Source organism: Oryctolagus cuniculus, chromosome 9 (assembly GCF_051225735.1).
Source record: "Oryctolagus cuniculus isolate XC-2025 breed Fujian yellow rabbit chromosome 9, ASM5122573v1, whole genome shotgun sequence".
Lineage (NCBI taxonomy): Eukaryota > Metazoa > Chordata > Mammalia > Lagomorpha > Leporidae > Oryctolagus > Oryctolagus cuniculus.
In genome coordinates, this window is record NC_142875.1 from 123,686,654 (window position 1) to 123,708,920 (window position 22,267).

The 22,267-nt window shown below is 47.1% G+C and overlaps 1 protein-coding gene across 2 annotated transcripts in view; it reads left to right on the forward strand.

The window, feature by feature from the left end:
* Nucleotides 1-22,267, forward strand: part of SSPN (sarcospan) — a 32,785-nt gene continuing 10,518 nt past the window's right edge. The window contains exon 1 of one of the 2 annotated variants that reach the window (XM_089303257.1): nt 1-352. In XM_089303257.1, coding sequence (XP_089159383.1) covers nt 89-352 — 264 coding nt within the window. In that variant the 5' untranslated portion in view covers nt 1-88. 2 annotated transcript variants of the gene reach the window in all.

Here is a 22,267-nt window from a genome sequence, read left to right on the forward strand (position 1 = left end):
AGGGCAGGCTCGGCCCGCCCCGCGCCGCGCTCCAGCGCCCAGGGCGCCGCACACACGCGCCCACCCAGCCACCCGGCCACCAGCCGCCATGGGCAAGGACAGGCAGCCCCGCGGGCAGCAGAGGCAGGGGGACGCCGCCGGGCCCGACGACCCGGGGCCGAAGAAAGGCGCCGGGACCCGCGAGCAGCGCGGGGAGGAGGAGGCCCAGACGTGCTGCGGCTGCCGCTTCCCGCTGCTGCTCGCGCTGCTGCAGCTGGCCCTGGGCGTCGCCGTGACCGTGGTGGGCTTCCTCATGGCGAGCGTCAGCTCCTCCCTGCTAGTCAGAGCCACTCCATATTGGGCTGGGATCATTGTAAGCATCAAGTCTGTTTTGCCTTAAGCGCGGTTGCCAACCCGGAATGCGAAGCCGCGTGGTCGAGTGGAGACTAACCCAGCTGCATGCGCCCGCCCTGCCCCTCTAACTCGCGCCCTGCTTGGTGACCAAGGCGGGGCACACGGCTCCCCCGGGGGGCCTCGCGGCCCTGCTCCCGCTGGTCGCTCCCGCCGCTGCAGCTGGCCAGGCCAACCCAAAGGCAGCTGCTCAGGGCCAAACGGAACAGCCTCCATAACCAAGCGGCTTCACTCTGGCCTTGGCCCTCCCCTACTCCCCCACCCCCCACCCCTGCCTCCACCCTTGTCCCTAAATAAGTAGCCGAAAGTGCAGGAAGTTCATCTGGCCCAGGCAAAAGAAACGCCGGGCCTTGGAGTTGCTACATCGGGCGGTGTTCAGTTTATTTGTTTGAACAGAGACTCCATTAGTAGGTTTTAGGAAATCATGTTCTAAGGCAGGAAATGGGAACGAAGGGAGCACAGCCTTAATCCACCGGAGTCTACAGTGGGAAAACCCAGCGTGCTGGCCACGGCAGAAGTCAGCCTGGGGCCCAGCTAAGGGATGCCCTGTTCCCAGCCGAACAGGGCCCCGTTGTTGGGAGTGTACTGACACAGGTACACACCGTGCTCCATTAAATGAATGTCTGAATGTCAACTGGGTGCCATTATTGAACGCCTACTGTGTGCCTGCCCAGCTAGAAGGTTTACATGTGTTGTTTCCCCTTATGGGGTAGTTGTTCTCACTGGCATCTCTCAAAATGGACCCAGGACAGAGTCACCCAGGACCAGGAGTTGCGAAGCATTCGGCCAGGTTGAGTTCTTTGCACACCAAAGGCCACTTGCATTTTCCTCCTTGAGGCACCTGACCGCCACGTGGGGTTTGTAATTTTCAGGGGACATCGTATCACAGGGCGGTGGCTTACTAAACTCTTTCCTGTGCGTCGCTTCATTTGACCCGTGAAACACTTGTCACTTCTTGGGCTGAGGGAAGTGAACGGGGAGAGACCCCATGGCCTCTGCCATGACGTCACTGCTGTTTCTGACCACAGCAACGGAACCGTGTGTAACCATCCTCGGAATGATCTCGTATCAGGGCCAGATGGTAAAAACACCTGATAAATATACATGGAGAAAGGAATTTCTCATTAAGAGTATTTGCCTTCGCAGACTCTGGTGGAGTAATTTAAAACTTTTAATTTGTGTACTAAGAATTCCCGTGAAATTACTGTGATGGGAGTTTTCTCAATCAAGTGAATTTAAAAATAGCAGTTCAGGGAGATACTCTGGATCCTTGAGTGGCCTCAGCAACTGTCACCTTATTCGGAGGGAAACGCGTCTGTCTGTCCAGGCGAGGTGAATTAAAGGGACGAGCAATGGCAAGGAATTCCCTATTCTTTGCTTCTTCCAGCTTTACATGGCCCAGTACCAAAGAAGCAGATCCGATGGGGAGAAAACTGGCTTTTAGTAGTTGAGGCACAAACGTAGAAACTGCACCACTCTGAAATGTCCTGAGCCCAGACTGCTGTGGGATATGACGTCGGTCATCACTCCCGGAGTGTGACCCCAAGGGGGTGACATGGAGCCAGGCTCTGCCCTTCTGGTTTGCTTTGTTGGAATCCAGGCCTCATTGGAAGCCTGCTCCTAGTGTGATAGCTATAATCTCGCTCCTTCTTTCAGCAGAGAATCTGGGTGGAGCAGAGCAGGTGGCAGAGGTGCCCCGAGACCAGCGAGCAGGGTGTCTGAGAAGCCAGGCCCGAGCTGAGGCAACGTGTCACCATGCCGCACAGATACGGTGCTTGTCCTCGCCGTGCTGTGTGTGGCTGCTCTCCGGGGGGACGCGTCCAAGTTCCTGGGGGAAGGTGCAAGACAGTGAGGCTACTGGAGAGGTGCAGATGTGTGCTGGCTGTCCCTGGTGTGGAGCGTGGCCATTCTCTGCCGAACAGTTCCTTCACCTCTCTGGGTTTTCCTTTCTTCACTGCTATCAGAATGGCAGTAATAATGCCAACCTCTTAGAGTTGGCCTGAGGATTAAATAAGGTAATACAAGTAAAGAATTTTGAACAGCATTGGCTGAGGTGAGCATTCAGTGAGTTAGCTCTTCCTATTGACTCTTGGTGAGACAGCCACTAGTAGTAGTGGCTCTGTTTCATCCAGCCTTTCAGAATGAGATTTATTTGAAAGGCAGAGAAAGAGAGAGAGCAAGCTCCCAGCCACTGGGTCACTCCCCAAATGCCTGCAATGGCCAAGGCCGGGTCAGGCTGAAGCTAAGAGCCAGGAACTCCATCTGGGTCTTACACGTAGGTGGCAGGGACCTAACCACGTATACCATTACCTGCTGCCTTCCAGGTACTCATTAGTAGAAAGCTGGAGTTGGGAATGGAGCTGAGACTTGAACCCAGACCTTCTGATATGAGATTTGAGTGTTCCAAGTGGCATCTTAAGCACTGTACTAAACACCTGCTCGGTACAGTCATTTTTAACTCTGTAAACTTTTCATAACAGTTCTATATTTAATTTTATTTATTTAATGTTATTTGAAAACTAGAGAAAGAGAGATCCATTCACTGATCCACTCCCAGCTGAAGCCAGGAACCGGGTCTCCAACATGGGTGGCAGGGACTCAAGTACTTGAGTCATCGCCTCCTGGCTTCCAGAATGGGCATTAGCAGGAAGCTGGAGTCAGTAGTGGAGCTGGGAGTGAACCCCAGGCACTCGAATATGGAGTGCCTGTGTCCCAAAGGGCAGTGGCTTAACCCACTGCCCCACACTGCTTTGCCTCTCCTGCACCGCTTTGAATCCTGAAGCTGACATCAGTTTGTCCATCTCACCTCTCTCGATTTCCAGCCAAATGATTACTTGCGATCTCAGTGATGTTAGACTAGTCCAGCGCTTTCTGAATCTCTCTGGAGGTTTATTGAAAAGGAACTAAAAGCAGAGAGGTTCATCTTCCCTCAGTAATACACCGGGATTCTGGGCTGGTATATCCTGTGGGGAATACTGGAAAAGTTTTCCCTCTTCAGTAGACTCACTAGACCGAAGTACAGGTTCATCCATGGGGCTGAAGGAGAGTCAAACCCACACACAGGGAGCAGGCTGAATTCAGACTGACGCACGCACCCACCTGTGGCTTCACATGCCTCCCTCAGCCGTGTCTCTGTGTGCTGGCTGTCTCTTTGCAGCTGTCATCACCTCATTTTACAAGGGTGGCTAGCCCACTGACTTGGGATTTGGGGAAGCTGGTTAAACAGTACACTCTCTTCACCGACTTTTGTTGACCTGTGCCTGGGTGATGTGATGAATATTCATTGAGGGGACAAAGCCTGAAGAAGCCCTTGGAGATGTATGATCGGATATTAAGTCCAGTGGCATTTGGGGAAAACACATTGGTTATTTCTTGCCTACTCATAAATGCGACTCTGCTTGCCCTCAGAGAGGTGACTGAAGTCTTTTATTTCAGTTACAGAATAGTCTGATAAAGGAAAAGGAACTCTCTTCCCCAAATCCTTTATAGATGGTTTGATGGGTGTAGGTCACACCGTAACGACAACACAAAGTGATACAGGATCTTTGAGGATGAATTTGGCCAGGCGCAGGAAATCCTAGGAAATAATTTGTTTTGCATTTTCTTCTTTGACTTGAGTGGCTGGGTCAGATGGGATTCAGATCTGCTCATCATTCTGGAATCCTTACTGGTAAAATAAAGACTGTGTATGGATGGAAGGAATCTATGACCCTTAGGGTCTTTCCCCATTTCCTTCCCAGATGAACAAAGCTTTGGTTTAGGTGAAGCATTGTGTGTTTGAACTTGGACTTGTTTGCTGCCACTCAGTACTGTTTGTTGAGGTTGTCTGCCACACTAGGCACTGGTCTAAAAATAATGACTCATGTACACTTGTAGGAGATTTCCAGATGTGGATGGACATGTTCCCTTATTATATCTGACAGTCACGAATACTTCCAATTAGAAAATTTAACCTGCACAAAAATTGTTAAAGCCCATTTACCTTTCAAAGTAATTCATTTGCAGTGATTTATTTCGTTGGTATCCGAGCTCTGAAGTCAATCTCAGAGCAGATCTCCCATCTCCAGTGGGGATGTTTAGTCATCACTGCCCTCTTGGCCTCTGTAGGGAACATTCCCATGGAAAGTGGGACTTTGCCTTATTGTGCTTTTGAACTTCCTCCACTCTGTCTGCACGGGTCCCATATCCCATCCACTGGAATAAGAGCCTTGAAGAAATACCACATTGATAACATTAGAAAGTTTAAAACGAGGTCTTAAAAGAAAGAGATGCATGGTTCCTTTATTTAATGTCATTGGTAGAACTCATCGCATTAATCTGGAATGATTAAAAGTCCTGTCAGATATTTCAATAACAGTTTTCATATGGTAACTCCCCCTAAGGAATTTAACATTCAGATTTTAAATGTTTAAGTCAACTTAATTGTATGCTTATTTATTTTAAAACAGAATACTGCAGAATACAGTATGCACATGACAAATAGCAGGCAAGGAATAGTTAGGGTCAATATCCATATTTTTTAGAGAAGCACATAATAGTTTGGCTAAATCATTTGATCATGGTTATAAAGAGAAATGGGAAGAGAGAAAACTTTGGCAATGGGATCTTGGATGGAACCTTCAACAAGTGGAAGGCAGAAGTATTGATAATTTTCTATGTAGAAGCACTGATGTTTGAGAACTTTGATGTGCAATTATCTTGTTAAGGGTACATATAGTGCATAGTAATATAAGGGATCTTGAGGAAGTGTATGGAAAATACATATGAAAAAACTATGCCTGAATTTCAGAATTTTTTTTGCACCAAGATAAACCTAACTTTCAATTCCATTTTTCCACAAAATTTTGCAATACTCTTGCACTGTGTCCACTTTCAGTTTGGTCCGAGAAAATGGGTGTTTTCTAGACTTTGTTTTGGTGTTAGCCTTGTCCGTGACATTGCTGTGAAGGGTGCTATTTAATTAGATCCGCTCACTTGCGTGGCACCCTGAAGGGTTTGCATCAACATTAAAGGGTGCACCCAAGGCAAGCCAGGCGTTCAGCCTGCGAGTGTCTGTGTGCCTGTGGGTCAGGGACAGAATCTTGCCATTAAATTTTAATTAGGCAGCATTTCACTGCCAAACTCACTTTGTTTTTAGGGCTTACCTCCTGGAAAACTAAAAAAGTGCTAGTCAGAATCCAGGGCTGGATGGGACCATAGGCTATCAGACTCCCGCCTTGTCCTTACCACTTGCTGTGAGTGTTTGGATCTGGGTTGTATGACGAGTTCATGAGCTGCTGCTGAACTTCTTTCAACAAATAGCCGTTAGGAATGGGACTCATGGCATGAGCGTACGACAGCCTAGCTCAGAGGCACACCCTCTTTCAGATGGCTTGGATGCAGCCTCACATCTGCATGTACTGAGATACAGACTTGGCAGGAGCAGCCGTCAGATGCCTGAGTGAGGCAGCCACTCAATTGCCTTGGTTAATTTTAAAATTCATATGTGTGCACCTACACATATGGTATTCACTAAAATCCATGTTTCTTTCTGTCTTAGTCCGTTCATGCTGCCATAATGAAATACCGTAGACTGGGTGGTTTGAGCAACAGACACGTTTTCTTACCGTTCTGGAGGCTGCAAGGCCAGGGCCTTACATGTTGTGTCTCATGTGGCCTTTGCTCTCTCCGTGCGGGTGCAGGAAGGGAAGAGTTATCTCTCTCTCTTCTCCTTTAAACAAAGCCACCAGTCCTACTGGATTAGATCCTTGCCCTCAAGACCTTGTTTAACCCAAATTACCTCCTAAAAACTGTCTGCAAATATAGCCACTTTGGGGATAGGGCTTCCACATAAGAATCTGGGGTGCACACGGTTCAGGCCATAGCACTCTTGGTGAGGTCTATACATTGGACAGCCACATCCGGGATTCCTCAGCTCATTTCACAGATAATTCATGAAAGCCCCGGAGCGTTCTGGGAACAGCCAGACATCTGAATGGGTGCCGCAATGGCCTGAGCCACAGAGCCGGCACGTGGTGCTAGGACTGGTGCAGTGCTCTGTGCTCACAGCAGCACTGACAGTAGGAAGTCGCTTTCATTGCATTTCTAGAGTGCTGCCTTTGTCAAATGTCTGCAGAAGCAAGGTCAAGTAAATCTGGCGACCTATCCAAATACACCTCTGAAGAGAGCTTGTGCACTTCACGTGCCACAGTGGTTCCTTGAGGCTTTGGAGCCACCTTTCCTGCTCCAGAGTGTAACTGAGGGTCAAGAAGTCGCTGAGTGCCACCTCTGTTGGTTCTCTAGGGGCACTGCTGGAGGCTGCCCGTACTGTGGCAGCTAGCAGAGCCCGCTGTCCCACGAGGGGCAGTGCCCTCACCATGGGGGTTTCTGGGCCTCTCCGCTATGCGTGTGTCTGTTTCCCACTGCGCTGCAGCAAATCAGATAGATGCTCAGTTCTGTAGAACAAGTCAGGGTACGACCATGGGGCGTCCCCACCGTGGGCCCCACTCCTTGATACTTAGTTCTCGGCCCGGCTGTATCACCTCGGTGGTTCCCCGCTCAGACCATGTCAGGGCTTCTCCGAGGGTCTTCTTTGTCCAGCTTATGTGTTCCTTTTATTTTTTTTTTCCTAAGAGTTATTATTTGGGAGGCAGAGTTACAGACAGAGAGAGGGATAGACAGACACAGAGATTTTCCATCTGCTGGTTCACTCCCCAAATGGCCCCAACAGCCAGAGCTGAGCCAGACTGGAGCCAGGAGCCAGGTGCTTCTTCCACATCTCCCATGTGGGTGCAGGGGCCCAAACATTTGGGCCATCTTCCACTGCTTTCCCAGACCGTAAACAGACAGCTGGATCTGAAGTAGAGCAGCTGGGACTGGAACCAGCACCCATATGGGCTGCTGGTGCTGCAGGTGGAGGCTTAACCTACCACTGCTGCAGTGCTGGCCCCAAGCTTAGGCATTCCTAACTGGGTTCTGCATTCCCTCTCCACAGGGCCACGTGAGACAGACTAACCTTTCAGAAGGACCGGTCCAATCTCAGGCCCAAAATGGAAAGCTGGCAATAGGAGCCGCCAGTGTCAAGCTCCAGCCAGCCCCATCCTGCAGCCCCTTCCTGGTGCCCCCCTGAGCATCCCAGTGCTATGTTTCCTGGGGGCTGGCAACGGACCAGAAAGTACCCAGACCACCGAAGGCAAAGGCTTTGCTCACAGATGCGGTTCCGGGGGCCTTGCTCCCGCCCCTGCATGTCTGAGCCGTTCTCTCCTGGCTGGGAGGGGCAGGGAGGAGCCCTGAGAATGCTCTCTTAGTGGTAACCCCCACCACCCCCCCTCCACACTCTTGTTTATAAAGTGTTTAGCTCAGCACTCACTAAAGGAGCCATTTAGAGGCCCTTTTAAGATAAAGTATCAAGACCTGGTTCTTGGATGGGAGGTAAGGACAGCAGACAAGAAAAGAGGAGAGTTGCTAATGTGTTGACTGGATCTTGACTAGGGAAAGAATTTTAGCTTTATTCTTACTACATGGGGGTGGGGAGGGGGGCCAATAACACTCGCCTGCCGTCTGGGAGTATCTCAGGCTATTGGGACAGGCTGGGCCTCACCTGCCTGGTAAGGCCAGGAAAGCCACACGGGAGGCCTGTTCCAAGGGGGCCGAAAGCATTCCCTCTGCAACCTTCCCAGTGGCAGGTGAGGGAGCAGAGAGTAGGGTGCTTGTGGCTACCTTAGGGGGACAGTGGGGACACCCAAGCCAGCGCACTGTGCCACCTGGGACTGCAGGTGGGCACAGATTGGAATAAAGGGAGCAGAACTCTTCAGACCTTGGAATTCCCAAGGGCCCTCTCCCCAGCCCTCTTCTCAAAGGGCCAGACCCAGCAGGCTGCCTTCCTCCTGGGGGATGCCTGCTGCGAGGTTTCACTCTGTGCAGGGCTCTGAGCCCACCTGTCCTTTGACACATGGCCCTGGAGTGTGTTCTAGAACCCTCAGTACCTCACTGTCCCTCCAGCACCAAATCAAGTGCGTCGCAAACGCTTCCAGCGCGAGACCTCCCCTCTCCCTCCCTCGCTGCCCGCTGCTGTCCTCACACTCACATCACAAAAAGCTCAGTGTCTCGACAAACCATGTTGCCATGGCAGACCAGGGGCGGCAGGGACGGCTGGGGCTACCTGGGGCGCTGCCCTCCTCCTCGTGGCAAGAACACAGGACTTCCCAAGTTTGTGCTCCCCGGTAGCCTGTCGGGTTTTTAAAAGTTACTCCCGATGACAGAAACCACTTGACAATCGTTTGTAAAGGGCTGAACAAGGCGGTTCTCCCACTGCCACTGCTGTTCTGGTGGTGAGGAGTGGCATTTATTTTTATGTACTGCACAATTTCTATTGGCTGTGCTGTTCAATATATTGCCATTGATTGCCCCATCGCGCATATATGAGCCCCGGGGGGGAGGCAACGTACAGTCTTTTCTGCTGTCATATGTTAAGTGGGACTTGATTTGAGAACCTATTTATTACACCCGAGTAGTGTAGACCAGACTCCGAGGAGACTATGGCGGGGTTTTATAAAGGAAAACAAATCAACTCTAAGTTGCTATTTCTTGACCACACACGTGACAGCTCCCCCACCCCCACCCCCCACCTGTGCCCTCTTGTGGATTCATAAGAAATGCTCGGACATATTTCTCTCTCTTCCCTTTGGAAGTGGGTACTTCTGCAAAACGTGGAACTTGCTGGTGATTCGCGTCTGGTAATCGCTACAAGAGTGAGCCAGGTGGTTGATAAGCAACACAGCAGAGGCCTATCAGAGAGAGTGCTTTCCAATCAGACAGCAACTTCTGGTTAGCCACCCTCCCTCTGTGTTCGCAGACCCCAGGCCGGCGCCCACCTGCAGCCTAGTGTCTGGCGGAGGAGACTCACGCACTACAATCACAATGTAGTTGGAAAAACCAAGTGTCTCGGTGGAGCTTGAACAACACGCAGGGGTGGCACAGAGAGGGTGGAACGAGCCCAGCCTGGGAGGATCAGAAAAGGCAAGGGGCTGGGTGTTTGACCCGGTGCTTAAGATGCTGGTTAACAGTGCCTGGGTTCAGGCTCCTGGACTCCAGGTTCCTGCTAATGCAGGCCCAGGGATGCGTCACATGATTCCTGGGCTCCGGCCACCCACATGGGCCCTGGCTCAGCTCTGGCTGTAGCAGGCATCTGTAGAGTGAACCAGCAGATGGGAGTGACGTGTATCATGTATTTGTCTATCATCTACCTGTCTAAGGAATAATAAAGAAAAAGTTTTTTTACAATTACAATTTTGCATTAGATATTCAAAGTTTCTCTAAGGCATCATCCTAGAAGTTGAACTATTAGTTCATAAGATATAGGCATCTAACTAGATATTGCCATATCACTATCACACATCCATGGCTGTGCTAATTTATACTTCTACCAATACTAAGCAGGTTTTTTTAACCTATCTTATTTGTGTGCAATAGCATCTTTTTAATTCACATTTTTCTGATTACTATTGGAATAGAATATATTTTATGTTGATTGGCATTTTATTTTGTTTTCTGTCATTGATTTAGTAAAAAATTTCTATGGGTTGTTTCTTAATGATCTGTAGGGCTTGTAACTTTTGTTAATTTTCTTGATGTCATGTCTTTTGGTTATGCTTCTTTGTTATGAAAAAAGCTAAGTGTAATAATTTATACTTATCAGTTCTTTTTATGGTATTGCTTCCATTTTTATTTGTTTTAAAGAAGTTTCTTCAAGGTCAAAAAGCTATTCTTCTATTTTGTTTTTTTAAAATGTTAAAGATTTGCTTCTTTGTATTTATATCTCTAAGCCATCTACTGAGTGTGTACAGTGGGAAGTGGGGTCTATATTTTTTCTCATTGTTCCAGCACCATTTAGTGCATTACGCATCTTTTCCACACTGATATAAGGATTTATCATCTAAGTTTCCATGTTAGATTGAAATTGTGCTTCTTGTTAGTCTCATTATTGTGTGTCTCCCTGTGCCAATACCACATTGTCTAAATTAAAATAACACTGGAATGCATCTTGTTAGAAACCTGTCAGGAGAAGCAGTCTTTTTCTTCAACTCTGTCTTGGTGATCTTAGCCATTTTCTCTCCCATATAAAAGCAGTCTTCAAAAATTTCATAGAATATGCCTTCTATGAAAAAACTATGCATGGATCTCAATTTTTTTTTTTTTTTGCAGTAAACTGATCCTTTAATTTTACTTTTCCCAGGACTCTCTGAAGTATCCCCTGTACACTTTATAATCGGCTTTTCAAGTTCCCTGAAAAATACTCCTGGTATTTTCAAGGAATTTATACCTTCTATACATGAGCAAAGAAAATCCCAGCACTTATTTTGGTATTTTGGTACTCTGATGCCTTTATCTTTTGATTATCGACTTCAACTTCATTACTTAGTGCTTGGTTCATTTTTCATCATATCAATTTTTTATATTTGATGAGATTTACTTTGTGGCTACTGTTTTTTTAAAGACTTACTTTATTTGGCAGAGATACATAGAGAGAGAGAGGGACAGAAAAAGATCTTCCATCCGCTGGTTTGCTCCCCAAATGGCTGCAACAGTCAGAGCTGAGCCAGACTGAAGCCAGGAGCCATGGAGCTTCTTCCCAGTCTCCCACATGGGTACAGGGGTCCAAGCACTTGGGCCATCCTCTGCTGCTTTCCCAGGTACATTAGCAGGGAGCTAGGTTGAAGTGTAGCAGGCGGAACATGAACCCCTGCCCATATGGGATGCTGGCATCACAGGCAGCAGCTTAATCTGTTATGACACAATGCCAGCCCCCAGCTACTATTTTTTAAAATTCATATATGCTTGAAAAAAATGTGGGTTTTCTCATTTCGGGGTTTAGGGTTCTATATGAAATTTTAAAATGAACTTGTTAGTCATGTTTAATCTTCTACATCTTACTGATTTTTTCTTTTTTGGACTAGATCTACAGGTTACTGAGAAATGTACCTCCTTAAATTTCTCTAAATCATGTAGATTTATTTATTTCTCCTTATAACTCTCATTTTAATTTTTTAGTGTACTTAATAGCTACATAAAATATAATATAAAACATTCCTCTAGTCCTAGGTGGACAACTGTTTTTTTTCTTACTTGTTTGAAAATGTGATTCCACTATCTTTGGACTTCAATTGTTTCTGTTTAAAAGTCTGCTCACCATCTCCTTGTTCCTTCATAGATAGCACATTCTTTGTGTCTGATGGCTTTTAAGATTTTCTCCTTGTTTTTGGTGCCTGGTAGTTTAGCTATAATGTGTCTTAATGCTCATTCTGTTTTTTGTTTATACCACCAGCGGCTTGTCATGGTTCCTTAATCTGAGATCTTTGTGTCTTTCCTCAATTCTAAAAAGCCTTCAACCATTTCCATGTCCCCTTCCCCCAAAACACATCATCTCCCCCTTAGAGTCCCTTTGTCTAGAGTTCCTATCAGCTGGGTGCTTGGTACCTGCATGTTCTGTCTTCCTGTTCTAGTCCATTTTGTGTTGCCACCACAGAATATGTGAGCAGCGTCTTTATAAAGAAAAGAGGCTTAGTGGCTCACAGTTCTGCCGGTTGCACAGCATGGCACCGGCATCTGCTGGGCTCTGGTGAGGGCCTCCTGGTGGTGCACATCACAATGGCTGGAGCATGAGCAGCGCTTGTAGATGAGGGAAACAGGCGAGCAGGCACAACCCAGTGCTGAAGCGGGAGAGTGGGTCACAGGGAGCAAGACATATCCAGAGCAGGTGGCAGCCTTCCTAAGAACAGCCCCCTCTTGGGACATCCCTTGAGAGTGAGAATGCGCTCCCCTGAGAAGAGCATGACCCAAGTGTTGGCCTTCACCAGGAAATCAATTCTTCAGATGTTTGCCAATTTTGGTTCCTGAGTTCATCTCCCAAGAAACTTTATGTGTGACAATTCTGTGTGGCCAGTTTCAGGATGTAGCCCTTCCAAGTGGTTTTATCTTGCCTTGTCTCCCAATGGCATCATAGGCCTAGAGCCAGTTTCTTCCCCTAACCTATTTATTATGGAAAGCTTCAAGCAGACAAAGTAGATAAAATTATATAATGAGCCTCTGTGTTCCCATCACCCGGTCTCAATAATTATTAACTCATGACCAGTCTCGTCTCATGTGTATGTTCTTTTGCTTCCTCCTCACCCGCACACCACACACAGGCTGTTTGGATATACACCCCAGACTTGTAGGCATTTCATCCTGAAGTCTTTCACTATGACATTCCAACGATGAAGATTATCAAGTAACCAAAACAGCAGTATCACATCTAGCAAGTTAAATTCTCAATAGTATCAAGTCAGTGTTCAACTATCGGTAATTAACTCATGAATATTTCTTGTTTGTCAAAACCACTCTCACAATAGAATCTGTATATTTCAATTCATTCATATATTTATGTTTATCTTATCGGCAAATCTGGCCTTTCTCTGTTCTTTCCATTCCCTTTTTCTCTTCCTACCCCTTTTATAATTTATTTGCTCAGATAAAGCTTTTTTTTTTTTTTCCACACTTTCATTTTACCTCCTGCTAATGAGTTCCAGGTCTGTGCACGCAACAGGAAAACTTCAAAACCCCTGCGCCATCAGCTGAGACGGAACAGCTTTCTTGATGGTTCATTATTTTCTAGTCCTGTAAGGCTACAGCCATTTAACGGGCCACCTTTATGCCAAAGTATGGGTCCCACCTCTTTTCCTGGAGATGTTCGGGGCATGCACTGTTGACCCACGTGGCTATTATTAAAACCAAACCCTTCTGGTGCTGAGTCTGCCCAGTGTTCTTCCCTCCTCTCTTTGGTTTTTGCCCTGGTCAGTTTCTTTTATTGTCTTGCTAGCTCTGATATTAATATAAAGGATATTTGCTACATTTTATCCAGCATTTAGAGTACTTGATAGGGAGAGCGTTTTCATATGATGTAGTATTTTATATAATGCAGATATAGAATCTCTTGATGCTTTTAAAAATCTTTTTTATAGATCAACGTGCAAGTTTCTTAACCTCCCTGAACCACAATTTTTCATAAAATAGAGCAATACTTTTTGCTTATTGAATTGTTTTGGGAAATAAGTGAGATAATGTCTACAAAGTAAGTAAAAGGTACCACTTGCGGCTAGCAGGGTTTGACGAATGAGCGTGACTGGATTCAAGAATGTTGAAGGGGGGGGAGGGTGCCGTCCCTGTAGATAAGGAAGAAGGGCCTTGTAGGGCAAAGGTCTAAGTCATGTCCTTTTTAACTGTAGCCCTGTTTTCCTCCATAACCGGCTTCATAGCATCACAATTCTGTTTGCCCTTTTTCAGCCTTTTGAGGTTGTAACTGCACAAATTCCCAGCAGTGCCTGCAAAATCTGAATTTTCTCCTAGATACAAAGCAGTGTTATCATACTGAAATGAAACCCAAACCTTCGGGATCTACTTGGAGCCCTGGGTGAACAGTCACACACTGGGACGGCTGTCAGATTTCCCGTCTCAGTTTTCCCTGAGTTGATGAAATGTCCAGCTGTGGGATTCATTGATTTAAAATGAGGAGCTCTTTGCAATCATTTTCAAGCAGGTTTTCGGAGCTCATGAATCGTGCTAACGTGGTGCTGACACGTCTCTCACAGATCCTCCTGGCGGCTCCAGCCTCCCTTTGGAAGGGACATCAAGGAAAACACACTGTATCCGCAGGATTTGGGGGGGATTCACACTCCCCGCATCCAGCTGCTGGGCACAGGTTCCAGCTCATGTTTATCAGTTCCCCAAGGTGCTGTTCTAATATCTGTAAAGCAACATCTGAGACACAGGGGAACATCTGCAAAGCACACTGTGTGCTTGGGAACAGAGCAGACATTGAACAAGCACATTTTTCTTCCCACTCTTCCTGGGCTTGTACAACAGATCTGGTGAAACGACACCACAGTGCAAATTACAATGCAACACTGGTGGGAAAGAAACTGGAGAGAGAGAAAATCCTGGTTCTGGGCCAGTTCCAAATGGTGATGAAACCCACCACTTTGAACTAGAAAGGATGTATCCAACCATACTAAGACTTGAGCCTGGTCCATAAGCACTCCTTAGGACGCGTAGGTCTTTACCAAGCTTTTGTCACGATGCAGCAGGTGACTCCTCTCTCACGGCTGGCAACTGCATGAGAAACAATTTGCTTTAAATCACCTTGGGAACTCTTAGCAACGCTTTTACAATTTATTTTCCAGGGAGATCAAGATCCCGCAAGGTTGTAGGTGAGGATAAGCCTGCTTTAGTGTTTCAATTTAATTAACCAGCACACTCATCATTTTTTTTTGAATTTGCATGTTTTTGCATACTCATGTATGAAGATGCTTTTATAGCAATAGCATTTTAGAAACAGACCTGTCAGGTGTCAGCTTCTCAGCCAGGAGGACTATTTTATGATAATGGAGCAAGATAAAGATGGAGCAGATGTTACAGATGGGCTCAATTTAAGTGTGACTGAGCGAGTGTCTTTTTTCCTTAGCCCTTGAGGAGATACTTTCTCATGATAGAGTTTATCACCCAGAGTGGTCTTCTCTCTGAGAAATTTGAACCTAAACCTCTAATATTTGCTTCTTTAAAAAAAAAAACTCACGATTCATCCTTATAAAGAAATATTTTTATGAATAAATGCTAATTGTTTCCCCCAAGTCCCAGAAAAGATATGGAAATTAATTAGTGAGGATGTTGAAGCCAAAGCCAAAGCCTTCATGCACAAGCAGAACTTAGTGCTTCGATAAGAGAGGGTCTCTGTGCTACAACTTTCCATTGGCAAATTTCACTCTCACGAAAAAATTTAACAAGAATAAAACCAGTGACGCTCTGGGGGTGCAGGTTGCTAAGGCAGATGGAAAGACACGGAGTATCTTCCTGAGAGATCACAGGCCAAATAAAACATTCTTCAGCGGAAGTACCCAGCTCTAAAAAGTTGTTCGTAGCTATAGTTTTGTTCATAGTAGAGAAGAAGCTGCTAGCGAGAGCTTGATTTTACAGAACCGAGATTATCAGTAGCGCTCCGAGTTTTAACCTCTGTACATTCGCACTCAGTGGCAACTTGTGACAATGTTCCCCGCATCTTGATCAACCCTGCCCTAAACCCTGCGGCTGATTTTCAGTCTTCACCTGTAATTCTTATCACTTCCATGATTTGCTCTGAGTATCTGCATTAAGTTTCGTTTAAATAAGTGTGTGTGTGTGTGTGTGTGTGTGTGTATGTTTTAAGCAATACAAAGTTTGGGTTTGGTATGGACAGAAAAGACTTTTAGCTGAAAATAATTTTTTCAGAAATTAAATGCTCGTCTTCATAAAACCACAGCAATGTAATCAGAGAAACATATAGAGGTCGGCATGGTCACTAAGATTGGCATTTCCTCGGTAGTTGATAATAAATTAGGTTTGCAGCAGAAATAAAAAGGAGCAGAAAAAGAAGTTGAATAATTTTAGTGTTTGCAAACTATTTATGTCAACGTTGTTGGAAAGATTTTGAAGAGTGGGCCCTTGTTACAAAAGCGAAACTGGCCCAAGTGACTAAACAAATGGATTAACTAATTCATTTGGCAAATACGTATTGCCCTGCTCGGATGTGCTGCGTATTTTGCTAAACCTTTTCTGTGTGCTGCCTCATTTCATCCGTATGGCATCTTACGAGGGAGGCCTGATCGTGACCACCCCAGAGGCGGTGGGATGGAGGCTCAGGAGGTCGCCTTGTTGCGGGTCAAACAGCTAGAACGTAGTAGAAGCAGCTTTTGAACCCGTGTCTGTCCGAACCAGCTGAGATGGACTGTGCTGGTCTCTGTCTCAGGTGTGTGGCCCATTTGGGTGTGAAACTTTCTTGGAATTAGCCCTTTTGTCTTTTCTTTGGAGATATGCATATGTGGCACATGGATCCTGTGAGGCCTTGGATAACAGATAGTAGATGCACAGTGTTGAAATAACAAAGCCAGCAAGGTTCTCCTAAGAAACAACTAGGAGTCTGCCTTATTTTTTAATCAATATATAAACAGGGAAATGCATGTCTATAAAGACGTATTATTTGTATTTTGCTAATTGCTCCCTGTCATGTTTGCTGGACAAAGAAACTGTGGTGACAACTGCTGTGTCTGCCATCGCTCTGCTCGACAGCTGATGTCGATTCATGTACCTGCTGTGGGCTGCCTCTCTGCTTTAAAACATAAACCCCATCAAGGCGGGGATTTTTGCGTCTCCTGTTCACTGTGGTACTGCCAAGCCTCAAAGAGCACCTGGCACGTGGTGGGTACACAACGATTATTAGTTAAATGAGCAGAATGAGAATATTTCTAGAGTGTTTATATTTACATATATTATTCATTTTCAGAGTAAGTTACACCGGCACAGTGAGAGGTCATATGAGATGGAAAAATAATAATACCTACTACCATTCCAGGCACATTATCTATGATCCTAAAAACAAATTGTAAAGTAAGTATCGCTTCCTCTGTTTGGTAGGGACTCTGAGTCTCAGCGAGGAGGTCGTGGTCCCTGGTGCCGGCGTCATTTGGATCTCAGAGACTTTCTTCTTCGGGCTCTGCCTTGGGAATGCTGCTTCAGCCACGCAGGAGAGCGGCAGATGACAGCGTGTTCTCCGGCTCTCTGCAGTTCTGGTTGCTAGTGCTGTCAGGCTCCCTCCAGAGAGGTGGCCAGGCCTTCTAGGTGGCCAGGCCCCATAGCGGTTGAGATCCGGGCTCTGTCCTCTGACAGGCACAGCTGTCGACTCTGACAGATGTCTGATATGTGAAGGGAGCAAAAGCCTTTCCGAGCTTCCGTTTCGCATCTATGAAGTGGGACTTGGTTTCAACGTGGCCTCTCGCTCTGACACAGCGCTTGTGTTCAGGGAACCCTGATTCTACCAGCAGTGCTCCCCCCCGCCAGCGTGAGGATCATGGTAACAGAGATAATGCTCCAACAGTGTCCTTTCAGGAATATTTGACTTCACTATCAGTTACTGTTTTTAGCCCCTTACTGCGCCTCATTGATACATTAGACTTTATCATGGGTATGTATGTATAGGAAAACACAGGGCACGTCAGGCTGGGGTACTGTCTGTGGCTTCAGGCATCCACTGGTGGTCTTGGAATGGATCCCCTCTGGATAAAAGGAACTATAGCACTGGGATTTCTCCCCCGCACCTTTGTACTGATTCTGTCAGCTGATGGCAGGGATGCCAACCAATTAGTAAAGAGCAATGTGGCAAACATACTTACAAACCAATCCCACTTGGTCACCAGCTGCTCCTGTCCAAGAAGGGACGTGGAGGAGGCAGAGGCGGGAATGAGCCAAAACACTTCCGGCGATCATGCAAAAGCTGATGCTACACATCTCGTCCTAATTCTGCTCTGTGACTTCACTTTGGTAGAAGAATTCACACCATGGAAATGAGCAAATGCTACCATTTGCCCTGCCCCGGAGGTTGAACATCTGCCATCACACCACCATCGAGGTGGTGGCTCTGGAGGCGATGGCTTTGCTTTGGGTTGGAAAGGTTGTGCCCATTGCTGATGTGCAGAGAGCCACAGTTCCTTCACAGAGGATTTAGAGACATTCCCCAGATCACCACGCAGGTGCCCTGAGCCTGCCAGCTCTGGAATGAGCTTCTATTTAAGTAGCAAGAAGACAGGATTTTTGTTCCCAATTTTAAGGACTTCTGTCATAGCAAAGACGAAATTTTGGGGAGGAGGGAACAATGGAGACAATACTTCTATTACTATTATTCATTTTATTATTATTATTTATACACATGTGGGATCTTCAAGAACTTCATGGAAATGCATTTATGTAAAAAGTATACAGGATGTCAAGAAGTTTTTGTACCAAAATAGACTTGTTGAATTCCATCACCATGAACTATCTAATGTATTTCCGTATATTCTTAATATAAAAAATCAGGTGTAATACATGTATACCTAAGCTTTTACATTTCTGTAACCTTAGGGTTTTTTTTCCCTTGTAAAATGTATTCCTTATTCAGAGTCATTTGTTCACTTATTCGAAAAATAGTGAGGACAGCAAGAAAGCAAGAGCAAGCAAGAGAACCCTCCCATCCTCTGGTGCACCCACTCTCCAAATGCTAGGGCTGGGCCAGGCCAAACCAGGAGGCAGGAACTCTATCTGGGTCTCCCATGTGGGCAGCAGGGACCCAACCACTTGAGTTACCATCTCGCAGAGAGTGGACTAGCAGGAAGCGGGATGGGAAGGAGAGGCAGGACTTGATCCCAGCACTCTGATAGGGAAGCAGGCTTCAGTCTGAAGTGGCAGCTTAACCTGCTGTACAGTAAAATGCCTTCTTGAGATGATGAGAGTAGGAATGGGTTAATCCTTTCAAAGATGTAGATATTTGCTTATCACTTACCAAAAACAGCTCTGTATAGGAAACTCCACTAGTCAGCTATCACTCTGGACCCCATCCCTAACCCTTCTGATAACTCCCACGGGATGCATCAGCATTTAAAAGGCTGCATCCATAGCTTTGACCCCTGGTTCTCAGGAGAGTGGCCCCCGCCTAGCAGCAGCAATGTTACCTGGAATTTGTTAGAAAAGTGCATCTGCAGTCCCCAGCCAGAACTTGGACCAACAGCTCTGAGGGTCGGACCAGTTCTTAGCAAGCCCACCAACAAGGCCATATAGTGATTCGGAACTCCCGGACTTGTCTGACCATCAGGCAGTGGCAATCAGAATCCAGTAAAAATACTTGAGGCTAAAATGTTCTCTCCAAGCCTTCTGAAATCTTGATCCAATCAACAGCCCTTAATAGGACCTCATGAAATGCTCTGTTTCTTATTACGTAATTTTCTGGTGCATTATGTGTTAATTCTCCTGGGAAGACTGCACTGTTAAAAGGCAATGGCATATTTATCATGTGTTGGACACGGACTCTGAGAGCTCACCTTAAGGTATGTTCAGTGGATGAAAATCCATGGACGTTCTCTTAAGAAATTCCCAGAGACATTTACAGTTCTGCTGCTTCCCTTGTTGATCAACTGACTGAGCAAACACAAGAGGAGAGTTCATCTTGTTACTATATTGATTGAATTAAAGCACCTTAATTATAGGGGTGAGAGTTGATTGACTTACAGGGTTGAGTCACATTTCAGGGATGCGAATGAAAGTGGGGGTGGGGAAGGCTGGCGCGTGGGAGGAGAAGAAATGGTTGGGAGGCATTTGCCAGGGCAGGCTGTCTTCCCCCAGGCAGCCCTGTCAAGCGGCTCCGTCAACAGCAAAGAGAAGAACACAAATAAATTGGAGGTTGTGTGAGCGTCACAAGACCAGAATACAAATACACATGACATGGGGAGAAGTAAAGACAGTGCTTCTGATTCTCAAAATATGCTTTAAGTAAGGGACACCTTCTAGCCATGACAGAGGAAAAGGAAAAAAGATAATATGCAAGAAAATCAATACGCTGGTCCAGCATCTACCATGTATTCATAATACAAACACGTAAAAGGCACCGTTGCAGGCACAGGAGGCCAGATGACGAAAGCGAAGACAGGGTGTGACAGGACAGGGGAGATGGACATCTAGAAGTGGACTTAGCATTCAGGCAACACTGAACTGTCGAACTTCCTAGAGAGAGGCGGACTTCTCTCTGGACAGATAAAGGACTTAGGAGTTTTTTTCTTTATGCTCAACAAATGATAGAAACAAACTTCCCAAAGTAGCTGAACATGACAATTGTCTTTTCATTTTCTCCCAAAGAAAAATCACTTCAAGGCTTCCCAGTCAGCATCATTGCCCAGCTGCACAAGGCTGGGTTTGACCAAGCTCCCCCCTGCTGGTTTTCCACCTGGCTTGTCATTGGCTTTGAGCTGTGAGTCAGGCCTCAGTGTCTGCTTGGGCAAGTGCCTTCTGGGAAATCCTACGTCGCTGCCTCCTTCCTGCTCTGTGGCCTCACCCCACCGTATCTGATGGGAGCTCTGTCTGGACCCCGGGACTGTTCCAGAAAGGCCTGCTGCACCTCCCTGCCCATTCACACGCGCTCCCCGCTCCTCGCCTGGGAAGCCAGAACACTGTGTCTCCCTGGTGCGTCCACAACCTGCCAGCTCAGGAAATAAGACTCTTCGTCTGGCATGAGCGATCTCTCTTTCTGTCCACTGGCCGGGAGCCTTGAGTAACTGCTCTTCTAGAACGTGCTTACACTCCACACCAGGAAAGTCCGGTGAAGAAATGTGAGCAAGGAACTGGAAGCCCTCTTACCCCTCCTAAAACCCATCCAGCCCTCTGGGAAGGCCAGGCCTTAGAGCAAATACCCCATAGAAGGAACTCAAAGGGACGCTCTCAAAAATCGAAACGATGATTGGTTTCTCAATTCTTGGCTATCTGTGACGTGCAGCCAAAGTTACAAGCAGTGTTTTTAAAGTATTTTCTGTTTGAAAGATGCAGATTCTTCATACATGGGCAGCTTCATGGTGCCTGTTCTCACCAGACTCCCTGGACGTGCCAGCCCATCCCAGGATCTCAGTGGCTTCACGCTCACAGATAACCAGCAAATCCCACTCCTGGGCTCAGCCCTCCTTCCTGAGCCCGAAGCCCGCCAGGCTGAGTGTGCCTCCGTGTGAGTTCGTTATTGCCCACTGCTCTTGGGTCCCTCCTCCCCGTCTCAATCAATGGCGAGAGCCCCCCCGCTGGCAGCTCAAGTCAGGAAGGCATCTGAGGACCTCTCAGCCCCCACTCCCCCCACCCCGTCTCCTTCTTCGGCCCTCATCAGTGTGGGGAGCCTCTAGACTCCGATTCCTCACTGTCACTCAAACACAGCCACTCTCCACCCTACCTGTCCCTGGGCTCAGGCACCCAGCTGTTCTCTGTGGGCAAAGTGCAGTCCTCACCGGCCTCCTCTTCCCAACACTGCCCCATCCAATCCCCTCTTCCCAGCCAGAAGCACCGTTGTAAAAGCAAAGGCGAGCAAGCCCTTAAGGTCTACTGTTTCTCCATGCATTTGCACCTGCGGGGCTCTCTGCCCAGCATCTTCCTCTTTGTAGCCTCCATGCTTGTCCTTCAAAACCCCACCTTTCCCCTCCCCTCGGTTCGTTACCCCTCTCATGGTTCTAGTACTTCCACGACGGTACACCCTACCCTCCTGTCTTTCCCCAGTGGAGTAGGAACTCCTTGGAGGCCAAAGTGTCCTTGGAGTAAGGAACTATGTTTGTCTACCTCTTAATTCCTGGAGTCACGCAGCAGCACAGGGTCTGGCTGTTTATTCTAAGTCCTCAGGAACGTGCTGCCAAGCAAGTAAGTGGAAATGCTGGAGAATGAGGTTACGTGCTCCTGTGCTGGAAACCAGCTGCTTTGGAAATGGGACATTTTCTTCAAGAAAAGGCCCCACTGAGGTTGCTAAGATGCTAGTCTGTTGGTTCTGGTTGTTGGGATGTGTGTTTTGCAAACAGGAAGAGGAAAGTCTGAGCCATTGCCAACCTGAGTACAGCAGCCTTTAGGGACAGACAGTTGGGAGGGAGTGAGGCTCCCCCGTGCACCTGCTGACGCAGACTGGCCAGGGGCACATGCGTGTGCTTAGCGATGTAACAAGCCCCGTGACATCACGGGGAGAAGCCTCCACCTGGTTTGCCACCAATACACAAAAAGTAGGTCTGTCCTTGCTCTTTCCGTCCTGGAAGATCTTAATGTGAGACTAGATAGTAGACCCCTACAGGCTTTAACAGATCCATCCTCAGTTTCCTTTTTGTTAACAAGAGCTTTTCAAAAACAACGCCACCCTGGCTTGGAAATGACAGCCACAGTACGGTGCTATGTCACTCTCACGGAGATGACATCACCTGCTGTTAGGTCATGGAGCCCATCCTAATGATGGGCAGCTCCGCAAAGAGCCAGGGCTCAAAGAATGTGTGGGGTTTTGGCTTTGTACCCTCAACTAGGA